Below are 14,688 nucleotides of genomic sequence, written 5' to 3'. Positions count from 1 at the left end.
GGACATCCTCGAACATAGTGAAATTAGCAGAAAACCTCCAGGTCAGGTTGTTTGTCTGCGTCTTTGGTCTTGGTGCAAGGAAGATCTCTTTCTTTCTCTCTCCTCTGATCACTCTGTTTCCTGGCTCTCACATCAACACCAGCCCTGGAGGCTGAGAAGGGATATGGGGAACCTGAGAGTCAGCTCCAGAGGGTTTGCAGGACACGATGGCTGCTTACTGACCATCTCTGGGAGTTGAAGCACAGTTATTTGATAAAAAATAAAGATAAATTCTATCACAATGTTCCTAAATCTCTAAAATCTTTGGATGCTTCTCAGCCAGTTTAAAATATTTGGATGTGTAAAATCTTATTGCGGGAACTGGAGGGATGTTCCACACACCCTTCAGGGTGTGGGGGAGCTCCCCTGTTGTATGAGTAGAATGCAGTGACACTGGAGGTAGTTCTACGTCAGTCCCTCGGTCACCAACACTGGCGGTTCCCGTGGATGTGGAGCTTTAAAAAATGGCTCAAGTTTGAAACATTCACGTCAATTGAGGTAGAAATCTTTGGAGTGCCCGATCACACCGGGTTAGCATGAAGAAACCCAGTTAAAGCTGGTTATAGACTGGTTAAAATTCCAGTTAAAGCAGGTTTCCGATACGGTTTCCTAGCAGGTTGGAAGCCGGTTTAGGACTCATGTCAGATCTTTGGATCAGAGAAAAAGAAGAAATGGAAATGTCAGGATGGTGGAGCTGACGTCTCTGCTGGATGCTCTCAGGGTTTGGGTGCTGTTGGGTGCTGCTCAATCACCACCTGGAGCTGGCTGGAGGCACCTTCTCGACTGTCCTCTGAAGCAGGATCTCCATTCTGAAACCCAAGGTGAGAATAGCGTCAGGGTGATGGTGAGAAACACATGATGAATAATTCCTAATGCAGTAATTAATTTGTACACGGTCTCACCACACTGACCAGTTCAGTCATCTCCATTACTCTCCCAACTTCATCCTTTTTATCTGCCTCCACGTGGCCATTCTGTCCCTCTTGGGCCATGCTATGTCCAGCCTGTGGGACTGTCCAACTTTCCTTGATGCCCTTACACCCAAACAGACTACAACACATGGAGACAGAGTGAGCACTTCATCCGAACACACCAGATCTCCTGCTCTCCCATCTCCCTCCTCCTCCCCTCCCACCACCTTACCTTTCCTCTCCTGCCCCTTGTTTTTTTCTTCCTCTTCCACCAGTTCCCTCACATTCTACCCTAGCCCATCCCCTCTGCCCCACCCTCCACTCTTGCTCCCTCTCTCCATCTTTTCTTTCCTCCCCCTCCCTCACTCACTCTCTCTCTCCCCTTCCCCTCCCTCTCTTCTCTCCTTCCCTGCCCCCTCCCACCCACTCGTCCCTTCCCCCTCCATCTCTCTTCCCTCATCCCAGTCTCTCCCCCTCCCTCTCTTCCCCCCTTCCTTCCCTCCCCATCTTCCCCCTCCCCTCCCCCTCTTCCTCTTTCCCCCCTCTCTTCTCCCTCCCACTCTCATCTTTTTCTCTCCCTCACTTGTCCTCTTCTCTCTCTCCCTCCCTCCCTCTCCCCTCTCCTGCTCCCGCCTCACCTTCTGCGATACCCAAGCAGGAGGAAGAGAACACAAAAGATAATGCAAGCCATTCCAATGTGAATGCCAACCACAATGCCAGTCAGTGGGCTTTCTGTTGACTTCTTACAGTCACAGCTGGGGTCTTGCAGAGCTGTGAGCAATGACAGGTGAATTAGTGAGCTCTCAGTGTATACTTTAACACACAAATAGGTACACAACACAATCAGTGTACACGTGCCTGGTATCTCAGTGCTGTCCCTCAGGGACACAAATCGTCCAGTTGTATTCCCATCTCCATGCTGGTTAAAAGCCAATAGCTTGAGCTCGTATAATGCAGACGGTTCTGCAAATGAAATGAATATATATCTCAAACAGCTTAAATAACCCAATAAAACATCAACATTTTGCTGACTTGAAACACTGAGTAGCAGATGCTGCCAGCCTTCTGACTGATATTAACTGCTCTTCTCCTCTGAGGGAGCTCCACACTGTCTGAGGTGCTGTCTTTTGGATGAGATGTTAATCTGCGGTCCCTGACTGCCTCCTCAGGTGGATGTAAATGATCTCACGGCCACAATTGGAAGAGAAGGGGAATTCTTCCCTCTGTGCTGGGACAATGTATAATCCCATAAACTAAAGATCAGTAAAACAGATCGTGTTCATCGCTGTTTGTGGAAGTGTGTTGAGCACAAACTGGCTTCTTGCCTTTCCAACATTGCTACAGTGATGATGCTTCATAAGTGCTTTGCAATGTCTTGCACATATAAATGCAATTCTGCCTTTCTCCAACCTTGTACCCACCCAAGCCACTTACCCAGATGGGTAATGGTGAAGCTGGTGGCAGAGCTGGACAGCAGAGTGGGTCCCAGGAGCTGGGAGCTCTGCACCTTCCTGTAGTAGAGCTTGTAACCTTCGATCAGCTCCTGACTGGGGCGTCGCTCCCAAAACACCTGCACTGCTGAAGAATTCAATACCCGTGTGAAGAACATCACTGCGTCTGGAACTGAGGGAATGATCATGGTAAAGGTCGATAATAACGATATATCTCAAAATCAATTGGTTTAGAAATTGCAATTAAATGTGATAACAGCACACATTTAACCAAAAGGCTTAATGGAAGGATAAATGAATTGAAGGAATTAAGGTAAGGGGACCAAAACTGCACTCAGTACACCAGGTGCAGTCTAATCTAGGTTCCGTACAACTGAAGCAAGACTTGATTCCTTTTGCGATAGAGTACAGGAGTAGTGAAGGCTAACATTGCATTAGTCTTCCCAATTGCCTGCTGCACCTACATGTTAGCTTTCAGTGACTTAGTGACGAGGACATCCAGGTCCCTCGGTAGCATCTACACTTTCTAATCTCTAACCGTTTAAGAAATACTCTGTGCATCTGTTCCTCCTACCAACACGGTTAACCTCATGGGGGGGAAAGGGGAGAGAGTGGGTACCACAGCATTTTTTTTTTGTTGCTCTTTCAAGTTGTTGCTACCTGAGGAGTAGGGGCATTTTTCATACTGCTCTGGCTCAGTATTTATCCTTCAGTCAACACCACAGCATTGCTGTTTGTGGTCGACCATCAATCAGCAGAGAATTTATTTTCCAAGACAGTAGGATTGAAGAAGGGTCCACAAGGAGGAAATAGAGATTTAGGAAGGGAGGAAAATTGTTTTGGGACATCCTGATGTGAAGGTTTGTTTGAAGAGCTCACACACCAGGTTTCCACTGGGAGGCACTTTTACCTTCTCCTGCTGTAGTGGCAGTGACTAGCACAGAGGGTCTGCTGGCTCCTACAGGGGAATAGGCTTTGATATACATGGAGTAGGTGGTGGTAGGTTCCAGGTTGGTGAATACATGCTGGAACGCAGTCTTGCTGACGGCCTCTTGAAACTCCTTCCCTTCCGGATCTGGAGATGAGCACATGCAAAACGTCAGGAAACAAAGATCAGGGAAAAACGGGGGTCAGGGGGAACGGGAGACGGAAGAGGGGTCGGGGAGACGGGGGCACAGGGGTCGGGGAAACGGATAAAAGCAAAAAACTGCAGATGCTGGAAATCTGAAACAAAAACAAAAAATAGCTGGAAAACCTCAGCAGGTCTGACAGCGTCTGTGGGGAGGGGGCACAGTTAACATTTCCAGTCCGATTGACCTCATTGGAAACGGGCCGGGGGGGGGAGGGGTAAGGGGTGGAGGGGTAAAGGGCCGGGGGTGGGGGGACGGAAGGCTGCGGGGAATGGGGCAATCTACCTGCAGCCGCTCGGATGTGCAGAACGTAGCCGATAATCTCCTCGGTGACGGCCAGTCCTGGCTCCTGCCAGGATAGACGTATGGCGTTTCTGGACAGAGCCTCGGCTCTCACATCGTCGGGTGGCTCGGGCAGCTCCTGGGACAGAGCCACAGCCAGTCGTGCGCTGGCCTGGTTGGAGCCGGCACCGTTTTTGGCGATGCATTGGTAAATGGCTTCATCAGATGAGGTGATGCGGTTTATAATCAGCGTGCTGACAGGGAGAGGCAGAGTTACAGTCACTCAGCATAAACCCCACTCAAAAATACCTTCAATAAAATTCCAGCCCAGGGCACTGACCCCCCCTACGGGAACCCTGTATTCCCACGGGAACCCCGTACCACGCCACCCCCCCCCCCAAACGGGAACCCTGTATCCCCACCCCCCCAACGGGAACCCCGTACCCCCCCCTCCCACGGGAACCCTGTATCCCCAGACACTGAGTCTGTGAGTGGGCTGAGGTAAAGGGAGTGTCACAACCTGAGACACTCTAGGTCAGGCTTGTCAAACCTGTTTGAGATGGGGGGGCGGGGGGGGGGGGGGGGCATGTTTCAATTTTTTTCTCACTCGAGGGGCCCCAATGAGAAAATTTCAGTGAGATAAGGTTTTAGGGTAACACTAAACGTGAATGACAAAAAAATAAGCTCACATATGAAAAGAAACAACTTGCTGAGCAAAAAGATGCCAAAACAACGGTTAATTTTTAAAAATGAGTAACAAATTAAAATGATCGTTTGAGTGTCAGTGTGTGTGTGTCAGTGTGTGTGTGAGACTGTGTGTCTGTGTGTGTGTCAGTGTGTGTGTGTGTATGTGTGTCAGTGTGTATCAGACAGTGTGTGTGTGTCAGTGTGTCTGTGTGTGTGTCAGACTCTGTGTCTGTGTGTGTCAGACAGTGTGTGTGTGTGTCGGTCAGATTCACTCCCAGTCTCGGGTCCTCCCTCATCCATCCTCCCACCGTGAGAGTGGGTGAGTGAGGGTGAATGAGAATCCGGAGGGTGGGAAAGAGCCATACAGACTCTCCCCCTCCCTCCCACACCCCTCACTCTCACACTCACAGTCCCCCCCCACCGTATCCCTTTCTCACACACACATACCCCTAACACTCAATCCTCCCTCTCAGAGAGCGGGGGAAACAGGGGAGAGAGTGGGGGAAAGGGCGGAGAGAACGGGGGAAAGAGCAGAAGAAAGGGACAGAGCGGGGGGGAAAAAAGAGGACAGAGCAGGGGAAAGAGGGCTGAATGGGGGAAGGAGGGGACAGTGGGGGAAAGCGGGGAGAGAACGGGAGAAATTGGGGAGGAAACAGCGGAAAGAGGGGAGACAACAGGGGAAAGCAGTTAGAGAGGGGAGAGCGGGGAAAAGAGGGGATGGACCATGGGAAAGACGGGAGGGAGCGGATGAAAGGGGGAGAGAGCAGGGGAAAGAGGAGAGAGCGTAGGAAAGCAGGGAGAAAGCGTGGAAAAGAGAGAGAGCAGAGGAAAGCGGGGAGAGAGCGGCAGAAAGAAGGGACAGAACAGGGCAAAAAGCAAGGGGGAGATCCAGGGAAAAGCCTGGCCCTGTGTGCCCCAGTCTCTCGACATATTTGCAGCTGCTGCTGCTAGACTCATTAGTGACTAAGTGCCAAACACAGGAAAGGAACAGGCTGTGACTGGAGGTGCAGGCCCTTGCAGAAATCTTCCAACTTCACTGACTTGTCTGAGTAGCATTTTGATTAGTGGCTCCATGGGACACCTAGAGGGGCTTCGCGGGCCACAAAGCGGACCATCTGCTACCGGTTGGACAAGCCTGGTCTAGGTGACTGATCTCAGTCAACAACCTCGTCTAAATAACACTTGGCATCTGATAGAGCCTTGAGTTAACATCTGGATCTAGCTAATGTCCAAGCTGCAGAACAGGAAACCAGAGTAAACAGATACTTGTACTGCCCTGCCATTCTGGTGTAGACCATTTGATATGTTAGTAGTGAGGTCTGGGCCTCAAGCAGTCAGGTTCCCAGAGGTAAAGCTGTGTTTCTCCCCTGTAACAGATAGAGACCAGTTACTGTGCTGACCTGTTGCTGTGGGTCAGTTTGATGTTTTCACTGGGTGTTGTCAGTACGTTGCCATTTTTCAGCCAGGTCAGGTGTGGCTCTGGGACCCCCTGGGCCACACAGGTGAAGACAGCTGTAGTTCCTGCTGGTTTGCTGACCGATTGTGGCCATTGGACAAACTCAGGTGGTGCTGTGGACAGAAGCAGAGAGTGAGTCAATGGCACAGGACAGGGGGCATAAAACAGCAAAGAGGACAACTTCAAACCTGTTCAGGTTATCCCTTCCAACCCCATCTACCTGACTGCCGACCCCCATGCCTGACCCCCGATCCCCATGCCTGAGCCTGATACATGACTCCTGACCCCAATAGGGCTGGAGAGGAACTTGGAGTGGGAGGGAAGGGATCCAGTTGTCATCATCTACGTTGGTACCAATGATATTGATAGGACTAGAAAGGAGGTCCTGCTGGAAGAATTTGAACAGTTAGGAGCTAAATTAAAAAGCAGAACTTCCAAGGTCATAATCTCAGGATTACTACCTGAGCTAAGGGCAAACTGGCATAGGGTAAATAAAGTCAAGGAGTTAAATGTGTGTCTCAAAGATTGGCATGGGAGGAATGGGTTTCAGTTCATGGGGCACTGGCACCAGTACTGGTGTAGAAAGGAACTGTTCTGCTTGGACGAGCTTCACTTGAACCACGCTGGGACCAGTGTCCTGGCGAATCAAAAAACTAGGGCTGTAGAGAGGGCTTTAAACTAAATAGGTGGGGGTTGGGGGGTGGGTTCTGGAAAGGAGATACATAGGCTTACGAAGCAAAAGGATATGGCAGCCTTGCAGGGCAGCTATTTAGATAATGATATCCAGAGTGTGACAGGAAGGGGCAGAATGTACAAACATAAATAAACAGCAGCAAATAGGGGGGAAAATGGTAAAAAGGCAAAATTAATGGCTCTTTACTTCAATGCACATAGTATTCGGAACAAAATAAATGAATTAATGGCACAAATAGAGGTTAATGGGTATGATCTTATATTCATTTCGGAGACATGGTTATAAAGAGATCAAAGCTGGGAACTAAATATTCAGGGGTATGTGACTTTTCGAATGAACAGGCAGGACAGAAAGGGTGGTGGGGTAGCTTTGTTAGTATGAGATGGAATAAGTGCAATAGCAAGAAATGATCTTGAATCGGAAGCTGTAGAATCCATTTGGGTGGAGGTAAAAAATAACAAGGGGAAGAAGACACTGATGGGAGTAGTCAATAGGCCCCCTAGCAGCAGCTATACTGTAGGACAGAGAATAAATCAGGAGATAATGAGGGCATGTAAAAAAGGCAGTACATTAATCACGGGTGACCTTAATCTACATGTAGATTGGGAAAATCAAATTGAGAGGTAGCCACGAGCAAGAATTCATAGAGTGTATTCAAGACAGTTTCCTAGAACAATATGTTGTGAATCCAACCAGGGATCAGGCTATTTTGGATCTGGTAATGTGTAATGAGGCAGGTTTAATAAATGATCTCAGCGTAAAAGATCCCCTAGGAAACAGTGACCATAATATGGTAGAATTTAGTATTCAGTTTGAAAGTGAGAAACTTGGGTCAGAAACAACTGTGCTAAACTTAAATAAGGGTAATTACAAAGGAATGAGGGCAAAGTTGGCTGGAGTGGACTTTGGGAAAGGAGTTTAGCAGAAAAAATGGTTGATGAACAATAGCAGATGTTTAAGAAAACAGTCCTGACTCACGACAAGAAATATCCCAGGAAGGGGATAAACCAACCATGGCTAACCAAGGAAGTTAAGGATAGTATCAAATTAAAATAAAAGACATACAATGTGGCAAAGATTAGTGGTAAGCCAGAGGATTGGGAAAGTTTTAAAAACCAACAAAAGATGACCAAAAAAAAGGGAGAAAATAAAATTTGAGAGTAAACTAGCAAGTAATATAAAAATGGACAGTAAGAGCTTCTTTAAATATATAAGAAGGAAGAGAGAGGCCAAAGTGAACATTGGCCCCTTAGAGAATGAGGCTGGGGAAATAATAATGGGAAACCAGGATATGGCAGAGGAGTTAAATAAATACTTTGCATTAGTCTTCACAGCAGAAGACACTAATAGCATTCCAATACTAAATAATTAGGGAGGGAGGAAATAAATACAATAACTATCACTAGAGAAAAGTATTAGGGAAACAAATGGGGCTTAAGGCCGATAAGTCTTCTGGACCTGGAGGGTTGCATCCTAGGATATTAAAGGAAGCAGCTACAGGGATAGTGGATGCACTGGTAGTAATTTTCCATGAATCCTCAGATTCTGGAGAAGTCCCAGAGGATTGGAAAACTGGCAATGTAACACCCTTATTCAAAAAGGGGGTGAGACAAAAAACAGGTAACTATAGGCCAGTTAGCTTAACATCTGTCATTGGGAAAATGTTGGAGTCTATTATAAAGGATGTAATAGAGCATTAGAATTACATAATCTAATCAAGCAGAGTCAGCATGGCTTCACGAAAGGGAAATCATGCCAGAAAAATTTATTAGAATTCTTTGAGGAGGTAACTAGCAGGATAGATAAAGGGGAACCAATAGATGTGATATATTTGGATTTCCAAAAGGTGTTCAATAAGGTACCGCGCATAAGGCTACTTAATAAGATAAGAGCCCATGGTGTTGGGGGTAGTGTATTAGCATGGATAGCGGATTGGATAACTAATAGAAAACAGAGTTAGGATAAGGGGGGCATTTTTAGGATGGCAACCTGTAACTAGTGGAGTGCCACAGGGATCAGTGCTGGGGCTGCAATTATTTACAATATGTATTAATACTTGGATAAGTGAAGTGAATGTACTATCGCCAAGTTTGGGGATGATACAAAAATAGGTGGGAAGGCAAGTGGTGAGGATGACAGAGTCTACAGAGGGATATAGACAGGTTAAATGAGTGGGCAAAAACTTGGCAGATGGGATATAATGTGGGAAAATGTGAGGTTATGCACTTTGGCAGGAAGAATAGAGGAGCTGAATATTACTTAAGTGGAGAAAGACTGCAGAAAGCTGCAGCACAGAGAGACTTGGTGGTCCTCATGCATGAATCACAAAAAGCTAACATACGAGTTCAGCAGGTAATAGGGAGGCAAATGGAATGTTGGCCTTTATTTCAAAGGGAATGGAGTACAAAAATAGGGAAGTCTTTCTAAAATGACACAAGGGACTAGTTAGACCACATCTAGAATACTGTGAACAGTTTTGGTCCCTTTATCTAAGGAAAGATATACTGGCATTGGAGGCAGTCCAGAGAAGGTTCAATAGGTTGATCCCGGGTATGGAGGGATTTTCTTATGAGGAGAGGTTGAGTAGGTTGGGCCTTTACTCATTGGAAGAATGAGAGGCAACCTTATTGAAACGTATAAGATTCTTAGGGGGCTTGACAGGGTAGCTGTTGAGAGGTTGTTTCCCTTTGTGGGAGAGTGTAGGACCAGAGGGCATAATCTCAGAGTAAGGGGTCACCCATTTAAGACAGAGATGAGGAGGAATTTCTTCTTTCATAGGGTAGTGAATCTGTGGAATTCTTTACTGCAGAGGGCTGTAGATGCTGGGTCATTATGTTTATTTAAGGCTGAGATAGACAGATTTTTAATCAGTAAGGGAATCAAGGGTTATGGAGAAAAGGCAGGAAAGTTGAGGATTATCAGATCAACCATGATCTGATTGAATGGCAGAGCAGACTCAATAGGCTGAATAGCCTACTTCTGCTCCTACGTCTTATGGTCTACCTGACTTCTGACCCCAATACCTAACTCCCGACCCTAATATCTGAGCCTGACCCTGACCCCAATACCTGAGCCCTGACCCCAATACCAGATTTCTGACCCCATTACCTGACCCTGAGACCCTGACCCCATTACCTCAGCCCTGACCTCAATACCTGGGCCCTGACCTCAAAACCTGGGCCCTGACCCTTGACCCTAATACCTGACCGCAATACCTGACTCCTGACCCTAATACCTGGGCCCTTCCTGCCCGGGGTGGGGGTGGGCACAACAAAAACCTGGTGGTGCATTCATTCACTGAGTCATTGGAAGAGTAGGAACCAGAGTTGAGAAATGTTTTCACAATATTAATTGAAAGTAAGTAGATCTCCAGCGCTGGTGAGGATGAAATTATCAGTGACAGCGTGGCTGAAACATAGTCACACATCCTGCCTTGCTGTGCTGCCGAGGTTAGTTTGAGGTCAATAGATACAGTGGACTGAGCCTGAGAGCTGTCCATATGTTATAGTCAGCAGGCTGGGAAGGATGGGAGAGAATTACAGCCACTAACACTGGCATCAGCATCAAACGCAATTCCCAAACTAAAGAGTGCTTCATCATGTGCCTTTGAACACATTAACTTCACCCTGTCTCGAGGGATCTCTGTGTGCCTTTCAGCTGTGCGAGATGGGCAGTGCTAATTTATTACTTTTAACCAAATGCTCACAATCGATTCTGGTCACTGTGGCCCCTTTCAATTCTCTGAGCCTTCACTCCAGACTGTTTGTATTACAAAGGAAGTCAGCAGACAATAGGGGCTGGGGAATCTCTCCTCCCCGAACTTGCCCTCCCCCAGCCCGCAGTCCCCATTATCTATTAGCAGGGTGGAGAATGGGTTTTGTCTGGCTATTCTTCCTTTCCAAACAAGTTCAGGGTGCAGAGGGCAGTGGGTCGCGATGTGTCCCAGGGACTCTGTTTTGACACACTCCGGTGAATCCTTTGTGTCCTGGAGTTATCCCAGATGTTCGGACAGCTGCTCGTGAGAAGACTTTGGGCTTTTATTTTTTAAAAATTAAAAGAGGGCAGTAATGGTTGGACTGCCCCCTCACAGATTTTAGCAACTCCACAGAAGAACTGACTTTAAACTTGATAACCCACCCCCACCCCACAAACCTCTCTGACCCAATCTCTCTCTCAGACTTTAAGACACTCCTGCTCACCTGTGCTAATATCTCCTTTTATGCGATTCAATGTCACTTCTTTCTGACCCATGATCCTGTGGAGCACCTTTGGAAACTCTATTACATTAAAGGCGCTATATAAATGCGAGCTGTTTTTGGACAGCACTGGTACTTTAGGAGGTGTCCATCCATACCCAGCTGTGATTTACACACCACATACCTTGCACCACCAGCCTGCCCTGGGCTGTGCGACGGACACGGGTTCCAGGTTTGTTGGCTGCACAAACGTATATCCCCGAATGATGGACAGTGACATCAGAGATCATCAGATTCCCTGTCCCAAGCACCTCGATCCCGTCGACTCCGATCGAACGTCCGTCTGGCACAGAATGGCAAAAAGAAACTATTGATTAGAGACTGGGCGAGAATTACGAAGGCACAGGGAGTGGGCTGCGCTCAGTCCGGGAGTGAGATACATGCAGTTCCGGGGTGAGTTATTTGCAGTCCCGGAGCGAGTTACGCACAATCTCGGGGTGAGTTACGCGCAGTCCCGGGGCGAGTTACGCGCAGTCCCGGGGTGAGTTACGCGCAGTCCCGGGGCGAGTTACGCGCAGTCCCGGGGTGAGTTACGCGCAGTCCCAGAGTGAGTTATGCAGAGATCGGGAGCGAGTTACACAGGGATCGGGAGCGAGTTACACAGGGATCGGGAGTGAGTTATGCAGAGATTAGGAGAGATCGGGAGTGAATTACGCAGGGATCAGGAGCAATCAGGAGTGAGTTACTCAGGGATCGGGAGTGAGTTACGCAGGGATCGGGAGCGAGTTACGCAGGGATCGGCAGTGAGTTACACAGGGATCGGGAGCGAGTTACACAGGGATCGGGAGCAAGTTACGTAGGGATCGGGAGCGAGTTACGCAGGGATCGGGAGCGAGTTACACAGGGATCGGGAGTGAGGTACAGACGAGTGATCAAATGAATGAAAAGCAACAAAGCCTGCGGCCCTGATGGTTTTCCAGCTGTAGGTGGCCTTTTGTTCACATCAAGTCTTCATTCACGCATTCCACAGACTTGGGACTAAAAAGATCTCTGCCTGACTTCAGGAATGCGTGAATTGCAACTATCTTCAAGAAGGGAGATAAATCATGCTGTTTAAACTATTGGGGTATTTTCCTCCTGTCCACAGCAGGTGAAATCCTGGGGCTGAGGAGATCATTCCAGAGGGACAGTGTAGCTTTAGATGTATCCAAGGAACCTCTGACATAGAGGTTCGTTACCAGACCAAACCAAGAAAAATGTGGAGAACAACGTCAGGAACTCTTTGCTGCATTCACCGACCTGACCAAAGCATGTGACTCAGTAAATCATGAGGCTCCAAAGATTTGAATGCCCCAAGTAACATCTTCACAATCCTGCGGCTGGTTCACGATGATACGACTGCAACAGTCTTGGTTGGGAGGTTTAAAACAGATGCTTTCAAAATCCAGACTAGTATCAAGCAAGCTGTTTACAATTTACTATCTGTCTGACATGGGCTATTCACCCCAACAAAAATCAATTGCTGTCACTTAAAGGCAACATCAACTACTGCCTAGAAGGAAAAACTTTTAGCCTTCATGCCAAAACTAAACTCACCACCACAGGCACACGTGATCTACAATGTGTGGATGACTGTGGTGTTGTTGACCACTCTGCACCATATTTGAAAGCCACTCCCAATCCCTTCAATGCCGTGTACAAGAGATTCGGCCTGTCTTGGAACGCTTCCTAAACAAAACTCGTATATCAACTCAGCTCCCATCAGTCAAATATTCCACCTCCCGGATATGTTGAGGGACTCTGGAATATGCTGTGCACTTCCCCACCTCTCTCAGGAGGACACCATTGACGAGGAGATCCAACACCAGATCAGCCGAGCCAGCTCGAACCTTCTACAAACTTACAGCAAAGACCTCCACAAGTCAAAGAGAGTCCTGGGGAGAAAAAACAGGTGATATCAGCACACCCCTGTACTGCAGCCAGACCTGGACTGTGCATCAGCGAGACATGAGAGCGCTAGAGAAATTCCGTCAGCAATGACTCTGCCACATCACCTGGATCCAATGGGAGGGATGTCCAACAAATGCTAGTGACCTTCTTGAAGCCAGCTCCACAAGCATTCAGATAAAACCGCAAAATCAACTTCAGTGGACGGGACACTGTGGTCGAAAAGTCTCTTCCCCATCAGGTCCTGTTGTCTCAAATCTCAAATGACCGGTGTTGCAGGGGAGGACTAGGAAAACATTTCAAAGATACTCTGAAGCCTCCTTTGAAGTGCAGCAGCACTGAAGTTAATGACTGGGAGGAGTTTGCTACCAATCGTTCAAAATGGTGACAACTTGCCCATCAAACTCGGAGCTCAAACATCTTAATGATGAGGCAGACAGGTGACAGAGAAGGAAAGAAAAGGAAGCAATTCCTGCACTCCGATCCCACTACCTCTGAGACGTTCTGCCCCATGGGCTCAAAGACCCGCGGGTCAAGAATTGGCCTGTTCAGTCACGTGGAAAACCATGGCGGAAACTCACAACCCTGAGTATATCTCATTCTCCAATCAAGGAACAGCCGACAACAACAACAGACAGTTCGGGAGTGAGTTACACAGGGATCAGGAGCGAGTTACGCAGGGATCAGGAGCGAGTTACGCAGGGATCGGGAGCGAGTTACAGGCTGTCCGGGAGCGAGTTACACAGAGATCGGGAGTGAGTTTCGCAGGGATCGGGAGTGAGTTACGCAGGGATCGGGAGTGAGTTACGCAGGGATCGGGAGTGAGTTACGCAGGGATCGGGAGTGAGTTACACAGGGATCGGGAGTGAGTTACGCAGGGATCAGAAGTGAGTTACGCAGGGATCGGGAGTGAGTTACGCAGGGATCGGGAGTGAGTTACGCAGGGATCGGGAGTGAGTTACGCAGGGATCGGGAGTGAGTTACAGGCTGTCCGGTAGTGAGTTACACAGAAATCGGGAGTGAGTTACGCAGGGATCGGGAGTGAGTTACGCAGGGATCGGGAGCGAGTTACCGGCAGTCCGGGAGCGAGTTACACAGGGATCAGGAGTGAGTTACACAGGGATCGGGAGTGAGTTACGCAGGGATCAGGAGCGAGTTACGCAGGGATCGGGAGAGAGTTACGCAGGGATCAGGAGCGAGTTACGCAGCGATCAGGAGTGAGTTACACAGGGATTGGGAGTGAGTTACGCAGGGATCAGGAGCGAGTTACAGGCTGTCCGGGATTGAATTATGCAGGGATTGGGAGTGAGGTACGCCGGGATCGGGAGCGAGGTACGCCGGGATCGGGAGCGAGTTACGCAGGGATCGCGAGTGAGTTACGCAGGGATCGGGAGCGAGTTACGCAGGGATCGGGAGCGAGTTACGCAGGGATCGGGAGTGAGTTACGCAGGGATCGGGAGCGAGTTACGCAGGGATCGGGAGTGAGTTACACAGGGATCGGAAGCGAGTTACGCAGGGATCAGGAGCGAGTTACGCAGGGATCGGGAGCGAGTTACGCAGGGATCGGGAGCGAGTTACGCAGGGATCAGGAGCGAGTTACGCAGGGATCAGGAGCGAGTTACAGGCTGTCCGGGAGTGAGTTACGCAGGGATCGGGAGCGAGTTACGCAGGGATCAGGAGCGAGTTACGCAGGGATCAGGAGCGATTTACGCAGGGATCGGGAGTGAGTTACACAGGGATCAGGAGTGAGTTACGCAGGGATCAGGAGCGAGTTACAGGCTGTCCGGGAGTGAGTTACACTGGGATCGGGAGCGAGTTACGCAGGGATCAGGAGCGAGTTATGCAAGGATCAGGAGCGAGTTACAGGCTGGCCGGGAGTGAGTTACGCAGGGATC

At 48.7% G+C, this 14,688-nt stretch overlaps 1 protein-coding gene across 1 annotated transcript in view; it reads right to left on the bottom strand.

Moving 5' to 3' along the window:
• Nucleotides 1-670: 670 nt before the first annotated feature.
• The window catches only part of LOC121272864 (immunoglobulin superfamily DCC subclass member 3-like), a 56,168-nt gene continuing 42,150 nt past the window's right edge, over nt 671-14,688 (bottom strand). The window contains exons 6-14 of the mRNA XM_041179698.1: nt 11,031-11,189; nt 5,901-6,069; nt 3,817-4,067; nt 3,312-3,476; nt 2,385-2,573; nt 1,803-1,913; nt 1,589-1,721; nt 951-1,089; nt 671-848 (exon numbers count right to left, since the gene is read on the bottom strand). Coding sequence (XP_041035632.1) covers nt 756-848; nt 951-1,089; nt 1,589-1,721; nt 1,803-1,913; nt 2,385-2,573; nt 3,312-3,476; nt 3,817-4,067; nt 5,901-6,069; nt 11,031-11,189 — 1,409 coding nt within the window. The 3' untranslated portion in view covers nt 671-755. The remainder of the gene's footprint in view (nt 849-950; nt 1,090-1,588; nt 1,722-1,802; nt 1,914-2,384; nt 2,574-3,311; nt 3,477-3,816; nt 4,068-5,900; nt 6,070-11,030; nt 11,190-14,688) is intronic.

Source organism: Carcharodon carcharias, chromosome 36 (genome assembly GCF_017639515.1).
Source record: "Carcharodon carcharias isolate sCarCar2 chromosome 36, sCarCar2.pri, whole genome shotgun sequence".
NCBI classification, from domain to species: Eukaryota; Metazoa; Chordata; class Chondrichthyes; order Lamniformes; family Lamnidae; genus Carcharodon; species Carcharodon carcharias.
Note: the sequence above shows the minus strand (reverse complement) of the source record. Positions and strands in the feature narration are given on the sequence as shown.